The following is a 17,299-nucleotide window of genomic DNA, read 5'->3' on the forward strand; positions in this document are numbered from 1 at the left end:
ACATCAACATGGTTCACTCCACATATTTTGAGTCTTTACTCCAAAATCACATTATTGGTGACTCCTTCCTTGCCCTCCCACATCTAAAATTGTTCGCTCCCAAATCAAACTTACATACACTTATTTCCTTTCCCTATTAACTGTTCTGCATTTTTTTCTCAGCACTTACTACTATTCAACATTTTATTTATTTTATTTAATATCCTTTATCTATTTCCCCCAGGGGAATGTAGAATACAGAATATTTTTTGCCAGTTTTGTTCACTTCTAGAAACCCAACCTGACACATAATAAGGGTTCGATAAACATTTATTGACTACACCAGAAAATGGATGAGGACATACTATGTCAGTATCATTTTACTTGATAACAGAGAAAACACCTAGCGTAAGAAGCAGTTCTTATCCTATAAGGATTTTACATATAATGAGGAAAAATGCATACATAAGAGTAAGTTAAATAAATTCTAAATTTGAAAGCTACAGATAAGATATAAGGCTTTTTAACATCTGACGAGGTCAAGAACATTTTTAAAGCTTAAGGGAGTCTGAAATGGTAGATTGTGTTTACAGTTAAGAATAGTATTTGAAAATGAATTCTAAGTTGTGTGGATATTAAAGAAACAAAGTTATGAGGGAAGAAAAATGCACAATGTGCTCAGTCACTCAAGGCCTCATAGGCTTGGCTTCACTGGGAGATTTCTAGTATCACGTGGTGGGAGATATGGTTAGGAGGAGGAACTTGGATGAGTATGCAAAGGCTTTGGCTATTAAGAAATTACAATTTACCCCGACAACATTGGAAACCATAAGGTAAGTGGTCCTTCATCTTTTTTTGGATCATAGTTACCCTTGAGAATTTGATTAATGCTATGACATGTCTACCCAGACAAATAACCTGTCCATATCTTTAAACAGAATTTGCATAGAATTTTAGGATATTTGGGTCTGTCCGTAGACTCCTGATTAAGAACTCATGCTCTGCAAGGGAAGAAATTATAAGGATGGGCTTCCCTCTTATTTTCTAAAACCACAATTCAAAAGAAAGGTCCAATTTTATTTCTCATTTGACTCTCATTTCCTTTTTTTTAAAATTGTTCCTAGCCTGATTAACTCACCAGAATTTTGTGTACTTCTTAGGAAATCTACTCTCCCCTAAATACCCTAAACATTCCAAGTTACGCAAAACAGCTAACAATTTTTTAGAATCTAAAATATGTATAAATTCGGAGCTGCCTCCAGTAGTGGAAGACTATTAAGAAATAAAATTTAAATTCTAGAATATTTGGGGAAACTTGAACTTTACTATGCAACCTCTGCCCATCTTCAGTTTTTCATTTCTCAGTAACGGGAGTGAAAAAGAATATAGGTAGGGGAGTGTGGGAAACTAGTTTTATCTCCTACAGTAGAGTAACCAAGATTAAATGAGTATATGGGAAAGAATAAAATTGTTTATGTATTCTAACCCTCTTCTCTTCATCCCCTCCCCCTTCTCCTTGGCCACTAACTGAACACATAAGCAAGAACTTATCTAAGTCATGTAATCTATTTGAACTTCAGTATTTTCATTTGAAAAAGAAGGAATTGTATGAAATGGCCTTTGAGGTCACTTCTAGAATTAAAATTATTCCAATTAATTGTTTGAAACCACTAAAACTCATCAGTAATTAACATTTTACATAACTACGGTTTTCAAATGTATGAAGAATTGTAAAACTAACCAATTGTAGAGGAAAGCCACATACTTGCCCATGCTAACCTAGACCATAATTCATAAGTAAGGGAAATGTAACTAAGGATTACCAGTATTTTGAGGAAACATATTGAATTATACAACATAGACTAGTAGATAAGCAAAGTCCTCTATAAATCAAATCCTAATTCCACCACATATTAGCCAAATGGTCTTGGGGAAATCACGTAACTTCTATATGCCTTAGTTTTCCAATTTGTAAAATGGGGCTAGTCACTGTACCTACATCATGAGAAATATATGGTGTATTTTACTTAGAAGGCTGCCCACAAATTAATAATTGTTTAAAAACATTAACTTCTATTTCTTTGTTCTATGGTTAGTTATATTTATAAAACAACAACATATTTTCAACTTATAAACTCAAGTCAAGAATACCTATACTTCCAGAACAGATATAAAGGTTAGAAACATTGTTGATTCAAGAATCCTATATAATAAAAGGCTAATATGCAACTTGTCCCCACAAGCAGGAGTCCGACCAACCAGGAGTTAGACATGCGCAAACCACCAGGGGGCGGCGCAGAACATGGTGGGTGTTGGCAATGTGGCGCTGGCAGCAGGTGGCAGTGGAGGCCCCTGATGTGCTCCAATGAGAGCGGGACCACGGCATGTAGGTGGAACAGGTGAGCAGGCAGTGCCAGGACAAGGCTGGTGCAAGCAGGGGTCCCGATCGCCCCACTGGTCACCCCAAAGACGGTAACTGGTGGTGGTGGTGGGGGCTGGGGCCCACAATTAGATGGCGCCAGCCCAAGGCAGGTGCAAGCAGGGACCCTGATCACCCCACTGGTCGCCCCACAGATTGGACCTGATCACTGGCCAGGCCTAGGGACCCTACCCGTGCAAGAATTTCATGCACCGGGCCTCTAGTGATAATATAATTTTAAAAAATGGAAAGTAGAGAGGAGAAAAGAGGAGCAAGTAGTATAAGTGTAAAAATTTCCTCATTCTTCATAACAGGTAGTCAACAGATGTTGTCTAAACTTGAAAAAGGGTGCACCACTATCATTTTAAGTAATACAGGCAACAATTACAAGAATAATGTAATTATTTTAAAATAGTATTATTTTAAAATAGTAATCAAATTACTTTAAAATAGTAATCAAATTAGAAAATAGATATGGATGAAAGGTAATATTTGTGGGCTTTGTAGACCCTGAGAAAAAAGATTCATCTGATATAAACCCCAAGAAGGAATCTATCTGTTGAGATGGATTCCCCATTGTCAACCTAAAGCCCAAATTATATAAATAATGAGTCTAGCAGACAATTACTGACAGGGGCTTCTCAAACTGAACTCTCAGCTTCCCCAGTATGGCCCAATTGTTTCACCATATTCAACACTACAGGGAAACCCTGGTTTTGTCTTTCTACCAAGGACTGAGACCTGCCCTGTCCAAGCAGAACTGCACAACTTGTATTTGTCATTTACATAAAATAGACCTAATTGAGAAGCTGTGTGGAAACTTGTGCCATAAAAGGTAGCGCCCCCACCCCTTGTCTTAGTGGAGCACAATTTAGGTTGCTACCTGAATCTGTGTCTCCAGGATTAGAGCTCCTTTTGCTCAAATAAATGCTCTTTATTACAATCTAAAATTGCTATTGGAAAAAAAATAAAATTACTATTGGTTTGCAGCTTTGTATTAAGGAGGAAATCGATATACTGTCAGAAATCAACTAATCAGGAAATAAAAATACATAATTATGACCATCAGACAAAATAAAAGAAGCTGGGGACCACTTCTAGGAAGTGGAGTGTGATAGGGTAGGGTTAGGGATATGAAGACACATTTTGCTTGATTTTTTCCTTTACCCCACTCTCTACTAGCTGACTTACTTTTTTTTGCTGTACATATTTTATTTTATGGGATTGTTCTTTTATTTTTTTCCTTTTTTAATTTTTCAATTACAGTTGACATTCAATATTATTTTATACTAGAGGCCCGGTGCACGAAATTTGTGCATGGGGGGAGGGGTCTCTCAGCCTGCCTGCACTCTCTCGCAATCTGGGACCGCTGGCTCCTAACTGCTCGCCTGCCTGCCTGCCTGATCACCTCTAACTGCTTGCCTGCCTGTCTGATTGCTCCTAACCACTCACCTGCCTGCCTGATCACCCCTAACCAATCTCCTGCCTGCCTGATTGCCCCTAACCACTCTGCTTGCGTGCCTGATTGCCCCTAACTGCTCACCTACCTGCCTGATCACCCCTAACCGCTTGCCTGCCTGCCTGATCGCCCCTAACCACTCTGCATGCCTGCCTGATTGCACCTAACTGCTTGCCTGACTGCCTGATCACCCCTAACCGCCTCTGCCTTGGCCCTCGCCAACGTGGCTTTGTCCGGAAGGACATCTGGAATGTCGTTCAGCTGCCTGGTCTAATTAGCATATTATGCTTTTATTATTATAGATTAGTTTCACTTGTATAGCATAATGGTTAGGCACTTATATAATTTAAACAGTGATCCCCAGCCCTTGCTGGATAGCTCAGTTGGTTAGAGCATCATCCACATAAGCCAAGATTGTAGACTCAATCCCAGGTCAGCGCACATAGAAGAATCAACCAATGAGTGCATAAATAAGTGAAACAACAAAGCAATGTTTCTTTTTCTCTCTCTCTCTCCCTTCCTCTCCCTCTGAAAGTCAATCAATCAATAATTATTTTTTAAAAAGTGATCCCCCAAAATAAATCTAGTACCCACCTTGTACCATACATAGTTATTACAATATTATTGACTATCTTCCTTGTGCTATATTTCATATCCCCATAACTATTTTGTAACTACCAATTTGTGCATTGGTAGTTACAAAATAGTAATACCTCACCTTTTTACCCATCCCTCTAACCACCCCCTTCCCATCGGGCAACCATCAGTCTGTTCTCTGTATCTCTGAGTCTATGGCTATTTTATTGGTTCATTTTTCTTATTCTTTAGATTCCACACATAAGTGAAATCATATGGTATTTGTCTTTCTCTGTCTGAATTATTTCATTTAGCATAATATCCTCTAGGTCCATCCATGTTTTTGTCTGACTTACTTTTAAAACCATGTGCTGTGTAAATGCACTAAATGCTCCAATCAAAAGACACAGAGTGGCTGAATGGATAAGAACACATTACCCATATATATGCTGTCTACAAGAGAAACCTCAGAAAAAGGGACTCACACAGACTGAAAGTGAAGGGATGGAGAAATATTTTTCAGGCAAATGGAAATAAAAAAAGGCTGGGGTAACAATACTTATATCTGACAAAATAGACCTCAAAGTGAAAGCAATAACAAGAAATAAGGAAGGCCACTTCATAATACTAAAGGGATTGATACAACAAGAGGATATAACTCTGGTAAACATATATGTACCCAATGCAGGAGCACCAAAATACATTAAAAAAAATTTCTGGAAGATATCAAGAGAGAGATTGACAGCAATACAATCATAGTAGGAGACTTTAGTACCTCATTGACATCACTGAATAAATCCTCTAGACAAAAATTCAGTAAAGAAACAGCAATCCTTAACAACTCACTAGATCAGATGGACTCAATCGACATCTTCAGAAAAATTCACCCCAAAGCTACAGAATACACATTCTTCTCAAGTGCACATGGGACACTTTTAAAGACAGACCACATACTGGGACAAATGCTAAGTCTCTTCAAATTCAAGAAGATTTAAAACATATTAAGCATCTTCTCAGATCACAATGGCATAATATTAGAAATAAACTATAATAAAAACAATCAAAAAAATTCAAACACTTGGAGGCTAAATCACATGTTATTAAACAACTCGAGGCCCAGTGCATGAAATTCATGCACTTGGGGAGTGGGTCCCTCAGCCTGGCCTGTGTGCCCTCTCACAGTCTGGGAGCCCCACAATCGAATGCCCCAAAGAGGTAGGCCCCACCCACCCGGCCAGGGCTCCTCAATGGATTACCCCAAAGAGGTAGTTCAAGCTCACCGGGCCGGGGCTCTGGGATAGATTGCCCCTGAAGAGGGAGGCCCCACCCACTCGCTGCAGTGCTGCCTACAGGTAGTCTGGGCCAACCTCTTTGGGGCAATCATGGGCACCCCCCCCTTGATTGATCGATTGCCCTGCTGGCCAGTGGCCTGGGCCTCCTTCTACAGGGTGATCATGGGGAGACCAATTACATTGCACCCGCCTTGGCTGGCCTGGTGCCAGTGGATGTCATAGCGTGGTCATCTGGAAGGTTGCCCAGAGGGTCATTCTGCTGTTCAGTCATTCAGTCGATTTGCATATTTGTTTTTATTATTATAGATGATTGGGTTACCATAGAGATCAAAGAAGAAATTAAAAACATCCTGGAAACAAATGACAATGAAAGCACAACAATCTAAAATCTATGGGACACAGTCAAAACAGTCCTGAGAGAAGTTCATAGCATTACAGGCCTACCTCAAAAAAACAAGAAAAAATGGTAATAAATTATCAAACTCTACAACTTAAAACATTAGAAAGAGAGCAACAAGAAAAGCACAGAGTGAGCAGAAGGAAGGAAATAATAAAGATCAGAGCAGAAATAAATGACATAGGGACCAAAAAAAAAATAAAATAAACAATACAAAAGATAAATAAAACCAAGAGCTGGTTCTTTGAAAGGATAAACAAGTTTGATGAACCTCTAGCCAGGCTCACCAAGAAGCAAAGAGAGAGGACCTAAATGAAATCAGAAATGAAAGAGGCAAAATAACAACAGAAATACAAAGGATTGTAAAAAATAAATACTATGAACAACTATATTCCAACAAACTGGTCAACCCAGAAGAAATGGACATATTCCTAGAAAAAATATGATCTTCCAAAACTCAATAAGGAAGAATAAAAAAATCTGAATAGGCTGATAACTATGGAGGAAATTGAAGCAGTAATCAAAAAACTTCCAGCAAACAAAAGCCCTGGGCCAGTCAGCTTCTCAGCGGAGTTTTATCAAACATTAAAGAAGAATTAAAACCTTTCCTCCTCAGACTATTCCAAAAAATTCAAGAGGAAGGAACACTTCCAAGTTCTCTTTAGAAAGGCAGCATTACCCTAATCCTAAAACCAGATAAAGACACTACAAAGAAAGAGAATTACAGGCAAATATCTCTGATGAACATAGATGCCAAAATGCTCAACAAAATTCTAGCAAATCAGATCCAGCATTACATTAGAAAGAGCATACACCATGATCAAGTGGGAGTTTTTTCCAGGGATGCAAGGATGGCACAACATCTGCAAATCAAAAATGTGATACATCACATAAAAAAATTGAGAGATAAAAATCATATAATCCTATCAATTGATGCAGAAAAAGCATTTGGCAAAATCTAACACCCTTTCTTTTTAAAATATATTTTATTGATTTTTTACAGAGAGGAAGGGAGAGGGATAAAGAGTTAGAAACATCGATGAGAGAGAAACATCGATTCAGCTGCCTTCTGCACACACCCTATTGGGGGTGTGCCCACAACCAAGGTACATGCTCTTGACTGGAATCGAACCTGGGACCCTTCAGTCCACAGGCCGTCACTCTATCCACTGAGCCAAACCGGTTAGGGCTCAACACCCTTTCTTTTTTTTTTTTTTTTTTAGGATATATATATATATATATATATATATATATATATATATATATATGTATTTCTTTATTGATTTCAGAGAGGAAAGGAGAGGGAGAGAGAGATAGAAACATCAATGATGAGAGAGAATCATTGATCGGCTGCCTCCTGCATGTCCCCTACTGGGGATCAAGCCTGCAACCCAGCCATGTGCCCTTGGCCGGAATCGAACCTGGGACCCTTCAGTCCGCAGGCTGACACTCTATCCACTGAGCCAGGCCTGCCAGGTCAACACCCTTTCTTGATAAAAACTCTCAGCAAAGCAGGAATAGAGGGATCATACCTCAACATAATAAAAGCCCTATAAGACAAACCTACAGCCAACATAATACTCAATGGGCAAAAACTAAAACCATTTCCCCTAAGAACAGGAACAAGACAGGGATGCCCACTCTCACCACTACTGTTCGACATAGTACTAGAAGTGTTAGCCATAGCAATCAGCCAAGAAGAAGAAATAAAAGGTATCCAAATTAGAAAAGAAGACATAAAACTGTCATTATTTGCAGATGACATAATATTGTACATAGAAAACCCTAAAGACTCCATCAAAAAACTACTAAATTTAATAAATGAATTTGGCCATGTAGCAGGATGCAAAATTAACACCCAGGAATCTATGGCTTTTTTATACACCAATAATGAACTCACAGAAAGAGAAACCAAAAAAGAACAATCCCATTTACCACTGCACCAAAAAAATTAAGATACCTAGGAATAACCTTAACTAAGGAGGTAAAAGATCTGTGCTCAGAAAACTACAGGACACTGAAAAAGGAGATAGAGGAAGATATAAACAAATGGAAGAATATACCATGTTCATGGATTGGTAGAATCAACATAATTAAAATGTCCATACTACCCAAAGCAATCTATAGATTTAATGCAATCCCCATTAAAATACCAACAAACTCTCCAAAAATTAACATGGAATAAAAAAAGACCCCTAATAGCTGCAGTGATCTTGAGAAAGAACAATGTTGGAGGGATCACAATACCAGTTATCAAGCTATATTACAAAGCCACTGTTCTCAAAACTGCCTGGTACTGGCACAAGAACAGACATATAGACCAATGGAACAGATCAGAGAACCCAGAAATTGACCTAAGCCATTATGCTCAATTAATATTTGACAAAGAAGGAAAGAGTGTAAAAAGGAGTCAAGACAGTCTCTTCAATATACGGTGCTGGGAAAATTGGACAGATACATGAAACTAGACCACCAACTTATACCATACACAAAAATAAACTAAAAATGGATAAATGACTTAAACGTAAGACAGGAAACCATAAAAATCTTAGAAGAATTCATAGGCAGCAAAATATATGATGTATGTTGTAGCAATATCTTTACTGATAAAGCTCCTAGGATAATGGAAACTAAGAAGAAAATAAACAAGTTGGACTGCATCAAAATAAAAAGCTTCTGCACAGCAAAAGAAACCATCAACAAAACAAAAAGAAAGCCCACTGTATGGGAGAACATATTTGCCAATGTTATATCCGATAATGGCCTCATCTCCAAAATTTATAGGGAACACATACATCTTAACAAAAGGAAGATAAACAATCCAATCAAAAAATGGGCAATGGACTTAAATAGACACTTTTCTAAAATGGACATACAGAAGGCCAAGAGACATATGAAAACATGCTCAAGGTTGCTAATCATCTGAGAGATGCAAATCAAAATGACAATGATATACGATCTCACACCTGTCAGAATGGCTATCATCAACAAGTTAACAAATGACAAGTGCTTGTGAGGATGTGGAGAAAAAGGAACCCTTGTACACTGCTGGTGGGAATGTAGACTGGTGCAGCCACTGTGGAGAAAAGTATGGAGTTCCCTAAAAAAATTAAAAATGGAACTCCCATTTGACCCAGTAATCCCACTTTTAGGAATATATCCCAAGAAATCAGAAACACCAATAAGAAATGACATATGCACCCCTATGTTCATAGAAGCACAATTTACAATAGCTAAGATTTGGAAACAGCCTAAGTGCCCATCAGCAGATGATTGGATTAAAGAACTATGGTATATCTATGCAACAGAATACTACATTGCTGTAAAAAAGAAAGAACTATTACCATCTGCATCAGAATGGCTGGACATGGAGAGCATTATGGTAAATGAAATAAGCCAGTCAGAGAAAGATAAATATCACATGATTTCACTCATTTGTGGAATATAATGAACAATATAAACTGATGGACAAAAATAGTTCCAGAGACAGAGAAGCATTGAACAGACAATCAAATTTCAGAACAAAGGCAGGGGAGTTGGGGTAAGAGACCAACCAAAGGACTTGTATGCATGCATATAAGCATAACCAATGGACACAGACACTAGGGGGGTAAGGTCATGTGCTAGGGGTGTGGGGTGGCCAGAGAGAGGTCAATGGAGGAAAAATGAGACATATGTAATATTATATGTAATACTTTAAACAATAAAGAATTTCTTAAAAAAATATGCTGTGTTTACTCTATGGTAACAAAGTAAAATAAGCAATTAGGAAGAATACCTAATTGCAACTTTAATTTACAGCAACTTATCTGCATAATTTGAGCATATTTCTAATCAATTATCATTTGTTTTTTCCCATAAAAGTAAAATGTGGCTTCCTTTTAATGACACTGTCCTGGACTTTGTGTTTTAAGATAATACTTTTAATTTCCTACATATTAAGATAAAATTTATCCTTAAGTAGATATAAACCCACAAATATTCTAACTGCAAAGCTCTTTACCTATCCCTAATGTTTTATATTAAGTGCATACCTTTGTCCTATATAGCTTAGTCATTCAATTATTGAAATCAGGACACCTCGTGACATTTCTAAGTATACCACTGGCAATAACCTTGGAAAATAAAGTTCAACCATTTTTTTCTTAGATAAACAATATGCATATCTGTCAGAGACAAAAACAAGGAGATGATTCATGAAAGAGTATTATCAACTGTGAGAAAGCTCTTGAAAAGTAACTATGTTTTGCATAAAAAGGTAGTTATGGTTGATTCATTCAACATGACAGGAGAGAAAATATAAATGAAGATATTTTGCCAGTGGGTCAGGGACTGACACAGCGGGCAATCTGGATGTGTTTACTGTATTATTTACAAAGATATTCAGAATGCATGAAGTATAATATGAACAAATGTAGTGTGTGAACATGCTTGCAGGATTGAAGTCTTCCACTTGAAAAGAAAATGTTAGAGGGCCAACAAGGACTGCATGACCTGATCCTTGCTATTTCTATTCACCTGCAAATGTGTACAAGATCAATATGTTCAGGCCCTTACTGGGAGCATGTGGCTGCATAAATGAGTGCTGACTTATGCAGAATGAACATCTCTATCCCTTCTTATAAGGCTGTACTGAAGCTGTGGAAAATTTTTCATTGTGTTATATTTATGAAAAACAAAGGTGTTGACATTGCTTAACATACCCATTGAGTGGGAGCCTGCTCCTCTGGAAAATCAGGTTGCTGAATCCTTCACCTGAAAACTCAGCCTGAATGGGGTTAATTAAAACCAGCTGGAGCAAGACACTCAACAAAGATATTTATTTAGAGAGCCTTTGCTCTTTGGATTGAGCTGTACCTTGAATCAAATTTATACTCTGGACTTTTCTAGAAGCAAGACTGTCATAGGAAAAGAAAGATAAGCTGTATTGAAAATTAGGGAAGGTACAGTCCAGTGGCATTTCAAACACAGTTAATAAAGCAATGTTTTGACCCTGGGGATTGGGCTTGGTAAAACAGATAGATAATAGGAAAACCAAAGTAGATATTCCTTAGAGTAAATGTATTATACAGGTAATATATATTTCAATATTATATGATAATATATATGAATGCATTATATGTGTATTTACTAGTTGTTTTGCTTTTTTTGAACTGTTTTTCATTCATTTACTGAGCTCCTTTATACAAGAAAATTCAAACAAGTATTTTTTATCTTAGAACATATACTATTGTGTGGAATAGAGGTAAGGACATTTGGTTCACTAAATTACACTGAATTATTATTTTCCTATAATAAATTATCTGCTTGTTGTATTGTGTATGCACTACCCAAGTCAAGTCTCCTTCCATACTTTTTATGAGGATCCACAGAAGAACTCTCTCTCTCTCTCTTGTTTAATATCAGTTGCTTTGCTGTTCCAGAGCAATTATTTCATTTGATGTTCTGAGCCCTGAGTCATAAAATTAACTTTGGTCTGCTCTTTGCCTTCTTTGATTGCTAAGCTGCTCAGAGTCTCTTTTAACCCTGAAATATAAAAAATATACAGGGCCTTATGGTATTAGCTATCTAAGTGTGCAGGGTTAAGAAAAATGTTTCTTTTTATAATTATTAATTTGATGATGATAATTAATTTTACTACAGCAATTCACAGGAGATATGGAACCATTTTTAGCTCTATAGTTTGAACTCATACTAACACATTATTTGTATAGAAAGACAAACTGCATTCTTAGCAAAGTCAGAAAATAACCTTGGTTTTCTAGTAGATTTCCTATTTCAAATATGTTGATCCTCTCCTCCACCACAACCATATCCGTGCTCTGGTCATTTAATCAACAGGTAAATTATATATCATAAAAACACAATAAATATTCTTATTCAGTGCATTCCAGTGCATGGTTAGATAAATATGGTCAACACACATAACACATTGCATAGTGGGAAATGATCTGGTACCACATTGGAGAAAAAAATATCAGTCTCTAACCCAATACTTATAAAAATTATTCAATGGCTCAGCAGTCTCCTTACCTATGACTGTGGATGAGAGCATTCAAAGCCAGACCGTCAGACCAGCTGGTGGTGAAGTTAATGACATTAACCTGTGGATAATTACGAGTTGATTGTCGGACCCAGCTCAGGAGAATCTTTTCACTGTTGGTTTGTTGCAATCCAGCCATGATATTTTTCATTACATTTTTGACCTATGTGTGGAAAGAAATTTTCATAAGAAAATGCATTCCCTGAACAAGAACCACACAAACTTATATTTGAATGTCCTTATCTTCAGTAATAAATAATGGGAACTTGCCCTAGCTGGTTTGGCTCAGTGGATAGTGTGTTGGCCTGCAGAATGAAGAGTCCTGGGTTTGATTCCAGTCAAGGGCACATATCCGGGCTGCAGACTCGGTCCCTAGTAGGGGGTGTGCAGGAGGCAGCTGATTAATGATTCTCTCTTATTATTGACTAGGGGCCCAGTGAACGAAATTCGTGCATGGAGGGGGGGAGGGGGTGTTGTCCCTCAGCCCAGCCTGCAGTCTCTCCAATCTGAGACCCCTCAAGGGACTTTCATTTTTTCCTCCAGGAGTATGGTGGAAAAACCCTAGATCACCTTCTTGGATTCTTATAATCCAAATTACCAAGAACACTGCAAGTGGTGGCCTACAGGGAGCTTAGCCAATGAGTTGTCAGAAAAGGTATTTACTCTCAAACTGGTTTGGCTCAGTGGATAGACTGTGGGCCTGCAGACTGAAGGGTCTCAGGTTTGATTCCTGTTAAGGGCATGTACCTTGGTTGGAGGCACATCTCCAGTGGGGAGTGTGCAGGAGGCAGCTGATCGATGTTTCTCTCTCATTGATATTTCTGACTGTCTATCCCTCTCCCCTCTTCTCTGTAAAAAAAATCAATAAAATATATTTTTTAAAAAGGTGTATCCTCTGCAGCTCATGCAGCCCCTGGGTTGTGACCACTGGGCTAGAGGTGTGTCCCTGCCACGTGGTGGTGGCTGCCGGGGTCTCCGCACACCCCAGAGGCCAGCAGCCCTCCCCCTGTGGAGGGCGCTGGGCTGGGGGCATGGAAACGAACTGCCACTTGGTGCTGGAGCTTGGAAAGCCTCTGGGGCGGAGCGGGAACATCCCCGTCTCCAAACGCCCCGAGGCCAGCAGCCAGCCCCACCATGGGCCCCAGGCTTGGGGCATGCAGGGACCCTGGGCAGCACACAGAAGTGGCCGCCAGGGTCTCGGCATACATCAGAGGCCAGCGGCCAGCCCCTGGTCATGGGGGCCTGGCTGGGGGTGTGGCCCCAAACCGCAGCTTCGTGTACGAGCCTTTGTAAGCCACGGGGGGCAGGGCGGGAACATCCCCGCGTCGCTATAGCAATGCGGGATGTTCCCGCCTGCCAGGCGGCTTGGGGCCTGCACCCATAGGCTTCGAGTGGCCAGGGGGCATTCTGGGACCCCTACCGCTCAGGACCTAAGCGCGGGCCTACAGGCTAGGAGAGGCCTGGGTCCGGAGGATGTTTCCGGGACCCAGGCCGCTCAGCACCCGCATATGCAAATTAACCGCCATCTTGTTCACTCTGATTGGCTGTGGGCATAGTGAAGGTACAGTCAATTTGCATGTTTCTCTTTTATTAGGTAGGATGTTTCTATCCCTCTCCCCCTCTCCCTTCCTCTCTGAAATCAATAAAAATATATTTTTAAAAAACAATGGAAACTTTAGGGTCAATTAGTAATAAGAAATAATAGATTCTACCAGTTCATTCTAATTAGTAGTCTCTTATGATTGGTTAGTATCTGTGATATACCATTGGTTGACTATGGCTAACATCAATTCTGGATTCTGCCATATTGAACTATTAATTTTTAGAACTGATCATTTTCTCACTTTCAGTAGATATGCTGGAGAAGGAAATGTATAAAACATTAGACGTGTTAATCAGGGACTTAAGATATATTAGTGGTTCTAGGATAAGAAGAATAGCACAGTGGCTAAAAGAACGGTCTTACTTTTTTTTTTTTAAGTTCATTTCAGAGAGGAATGGAGAGGGAGAGAGAGATAATAACATCAATGATGAGAGAGAATCATTAATCAGCTGCCTCCTGCATACCCCACACTGCGGATAGGGCCCACAACCTTGGCAAGTGCCCTGACCAGGAATTGAACCCAACCATGACCTCCTGGTTCATAGGTCGATGCTCAACCACTGAGCACACCAGCCAGGCTGGGCTTACTTTTTTAAAAGCCTAGATTTAAATTTTGCCTTTGCTATTAATGAGTTATGTTAATTGGGGAACTTAACCATTTTAGACCTCTGTTTCTTTAACCATACATACAAGGTTATTATAAGAATCAAAGGACAAACTATAGTAAGATTAAATCCCCTAGGTTTATACTATAACTTAAAATAATGCAAATTATGTTTACTGACCAAAGTGGAAAAAAGATAGAAATGACTTTGCCTATTTAAAATAAAGAACAAAGATATCAACAAAAGAAAAGAATATTTATCTCTAAAAGCTGTGCATGTGTCACCTTTTTTTGTTTTGTTTTGTGGTGATTTGTTTGTGGCGGTCAGTCTGGTTTAAACCTTTATGCCTTTTTTTCAGCATAAAAAATTCACATATGAGAGTAGAAAGGTTACAAAATGCCCAAAGCATGGGTCCAGAACTCTGACTCATTTGTGAGGTCTCTCGGGCCGCAGGAAATGCCATTTAGGAAGCTGCTTTTGTATAAAAAAATAAAATAAAGTTACATAATCCCATTGAGGATACATAGACAGCATAGGTCTTTAGGTGAACATAGAAGGCACATCTTACCTCTTGGGAAGTGGTTAGGAGACCTGCTCTGGTGTCTAGAAGCACACTATCCTGGGCTGGAAGACCTCTCACCTGCTGGGGGGCCCCCAGGGAAAGAGAGGGTTTGGGTGGGCCTGCTTGGCTACCCTGGACACTGTCACTGTTATTTCATTATTTGATACCTTTGATATTTTGGACCTGATAAACAAGTCTAGGAGCTTTTCTATAAAACAGTCTTAGGCCCAGAATAGTCATTTCACTGAAAAACATAGTCTCCAAGGGTGTGAGGAGCCTGTTAGAGGCACTGAGACCCACTCTCTCCTAAATGGGAGGGCAAAGGTCCATTTTCTCCCTGCCTGGGAATGAAGAGGGGACTGGTGTCCCCTGAACAAAAGAACTTTGCAAGGATCACTGTTGACAAAGTGCCTGGCACGAACAGAGGCACCAAATAGAGACCAAAAAAACAGGGGGCCTGGCAGGTTGGCCCTGTGGTGGTTTCTGTCTTACATGTCCTCCCTCCCCATCCCCACTCCCGCAGGCTCTATCAGCTTTGTCCCCTGCTGCTTGTTTTTGGCAGAAGCTTAAGGGCTTAAGGTCTGTGGGGCAAACATGAAAAGATGGTGCAGAACATTCAAGATACCCTCACGTGCAGGGTGGTTAGATAATGCCAGGCCGAGGGGCACTGTCTTATGGGCTGGGTTCAGGAACATCACCTTGGGGCTGTGAGGAAACCAGCTCCTGAGTGACTGCTGCTCTCTGAGAAGTCATGGCCTCCTTCCCAACACAAGAGGTCACCTGGCCACAAAGTGCAGGAGATTGTCTGCGGCTCCTTACCGCCAGTCCTAATACTTTCCTTCCACCTTGTCTGTTATGGTCTTGCCTTCGGAGTCCCCTCGTTGGAGGAATTAAGCCGCGACATTCAAAAGCAGATAGAAGTTAATTGTAAGTACAGTGGCAGCAAAGAAGCCTAATACCCTGGCTGACTGGGAAGCCCAGTCCAAGGATTTTATGCGACGGAGATGGCGAAATATACGAGGGATGCCATGGCGCCAGAGGTCCACCGCGGGCCAGCACAGCCCCGGCCACGTGCTACGTGCCCCGCGCCACCGTGCATTCAGCTTATTGGCTCAGCAAACAGGAAGTAGAGGAAGGGGCTGGAACACTAGCGGCCAGGAGGAAGGTGGCTACTGAGAATGCCGGGTGGAGGACAAAAGAAATGAATGCCAGACTGGACATCACTTGTGGTGGGATGGGGGCAAACTAGACAGTACACACAGCCAGGGATGCACAGCCTGCAGACAGGAGGATCCAGGTGGCTCTATGTCAAAATCTGGGGACCCCATGCAGGCGAAGCAGCAGCTGCCGGCTGGGCCTTGCTCCCTATTCCCCTTTCCCTCCCCCCACCAGAACGGAAGTGGAAACCAAGACTTGACCAAAGAAGAAAAAAGCCAGACCCTTGCTTGTATTTTTTAGTATTTTCTGAACATTTTCTTCTAGGCTTTATGCAAAGCAAATGCCATTCTGCAGGTTGTTGTATTTCAGTTTCATTCTTCTTACTAATCTGATGCCGAAATCCATTTTAAACATTTTTTTTCTAGGTTCCAAGAAAGCAGTGACACCTCATAGAACAAACCGTCTACATATACTATTATGGTAATAATTACTAGACTACTTCTTTATATTGGTATAATTCAGGCCCCTTATATATTTGAAGGAAGTATAGAAGTAAATATGATTAGGTTTTACCAACAAGGGCTTTCCTTTTGGTTAGAGTAAGGTCTCTGTACCACCACCGTTTGATCGTATGATGAATATTTATTGTGTATTCTAAATATGATATTTTATTTTGCTTCTTCATCCATGCAGAAGTTAACAAATGCCCTTAGGAGAAATACATATTTTAACATCTACAATGATAGTTATTATACCTAATAAAATGGTAATATGCAAATTACCATCACTCTGCTACGCCCACGATTGGGCCGGCTGGAGGCATGGGGGGCGGGACTCAGGGTGGCCGATTGCTGGCAGTAGGAGCAGGGGACGGGGACTCGCGAGTCCCCGACCCCTGCTCCTCCCGCCGGCTTAAACGGCCGGCGCTGCTGAGGCCTGCGCTGCGGAAGACGCTGGTGGCGGAACTCAGGGTGGCCGATTGCGTGGCTGCTGGCACCAGTTTTCCACCAGCAGCAGTTTTCCTCTGGCCACCCGCCCGATCGGAGCGCCTCCCGATCGGAGTTCCTCTCGGGAGGCCGAACTTGCTGGTGGGAGGCGCTCTGATTAGCAGGTGGCCAGAGGAAAACTGCTGCTGGCGGATAACTGGTGCCGGCAGCCAGGTGAAGGAAAAGTCTATTGCACGAAACTTCGTGCAACGGGCTCCTA

The 17,299-nt window shown here is 40.4% G+C and overlaps 1 protein-coding gene across 2 annotated transcripts in view; it reads right to left on the reverse strand.

The window, feature by feature from the left end:
- The window catches only part of DMD (dystrophin), a 2,362,317-nt gene that overhangs the window by 1,889,295 nt on the left and 455,723 nt on the right, over positions 1–17,299 (reverse strand). For both annotated transcript variants that reach the window (XM_079764882.1, XM_079764883.1), the window contains exon 6: positions 12,156–12,328. In XM_079764882.1, the coding sequence (XP_079621008.1) occupies positions 12,156–12,328 (173 nt within the window). The remainder of the gene's footprint in view (positions 1–12,155; positions 12,329–17,299) is intronic.

Source organism: Cnephaeus nilssonii, assembly GCF_951640355.1.
Source record: "Cnephaeus nilssonii genome assembly, chromosome: X".
NCBI classification, from domain to species: domain Eukaryota; kingdom Metazoa; phylum Chordata; class Mammalia; order Chiroptera; family Vespertilionidae; genus Cnephaeus; species Cnephaeus nilssonii.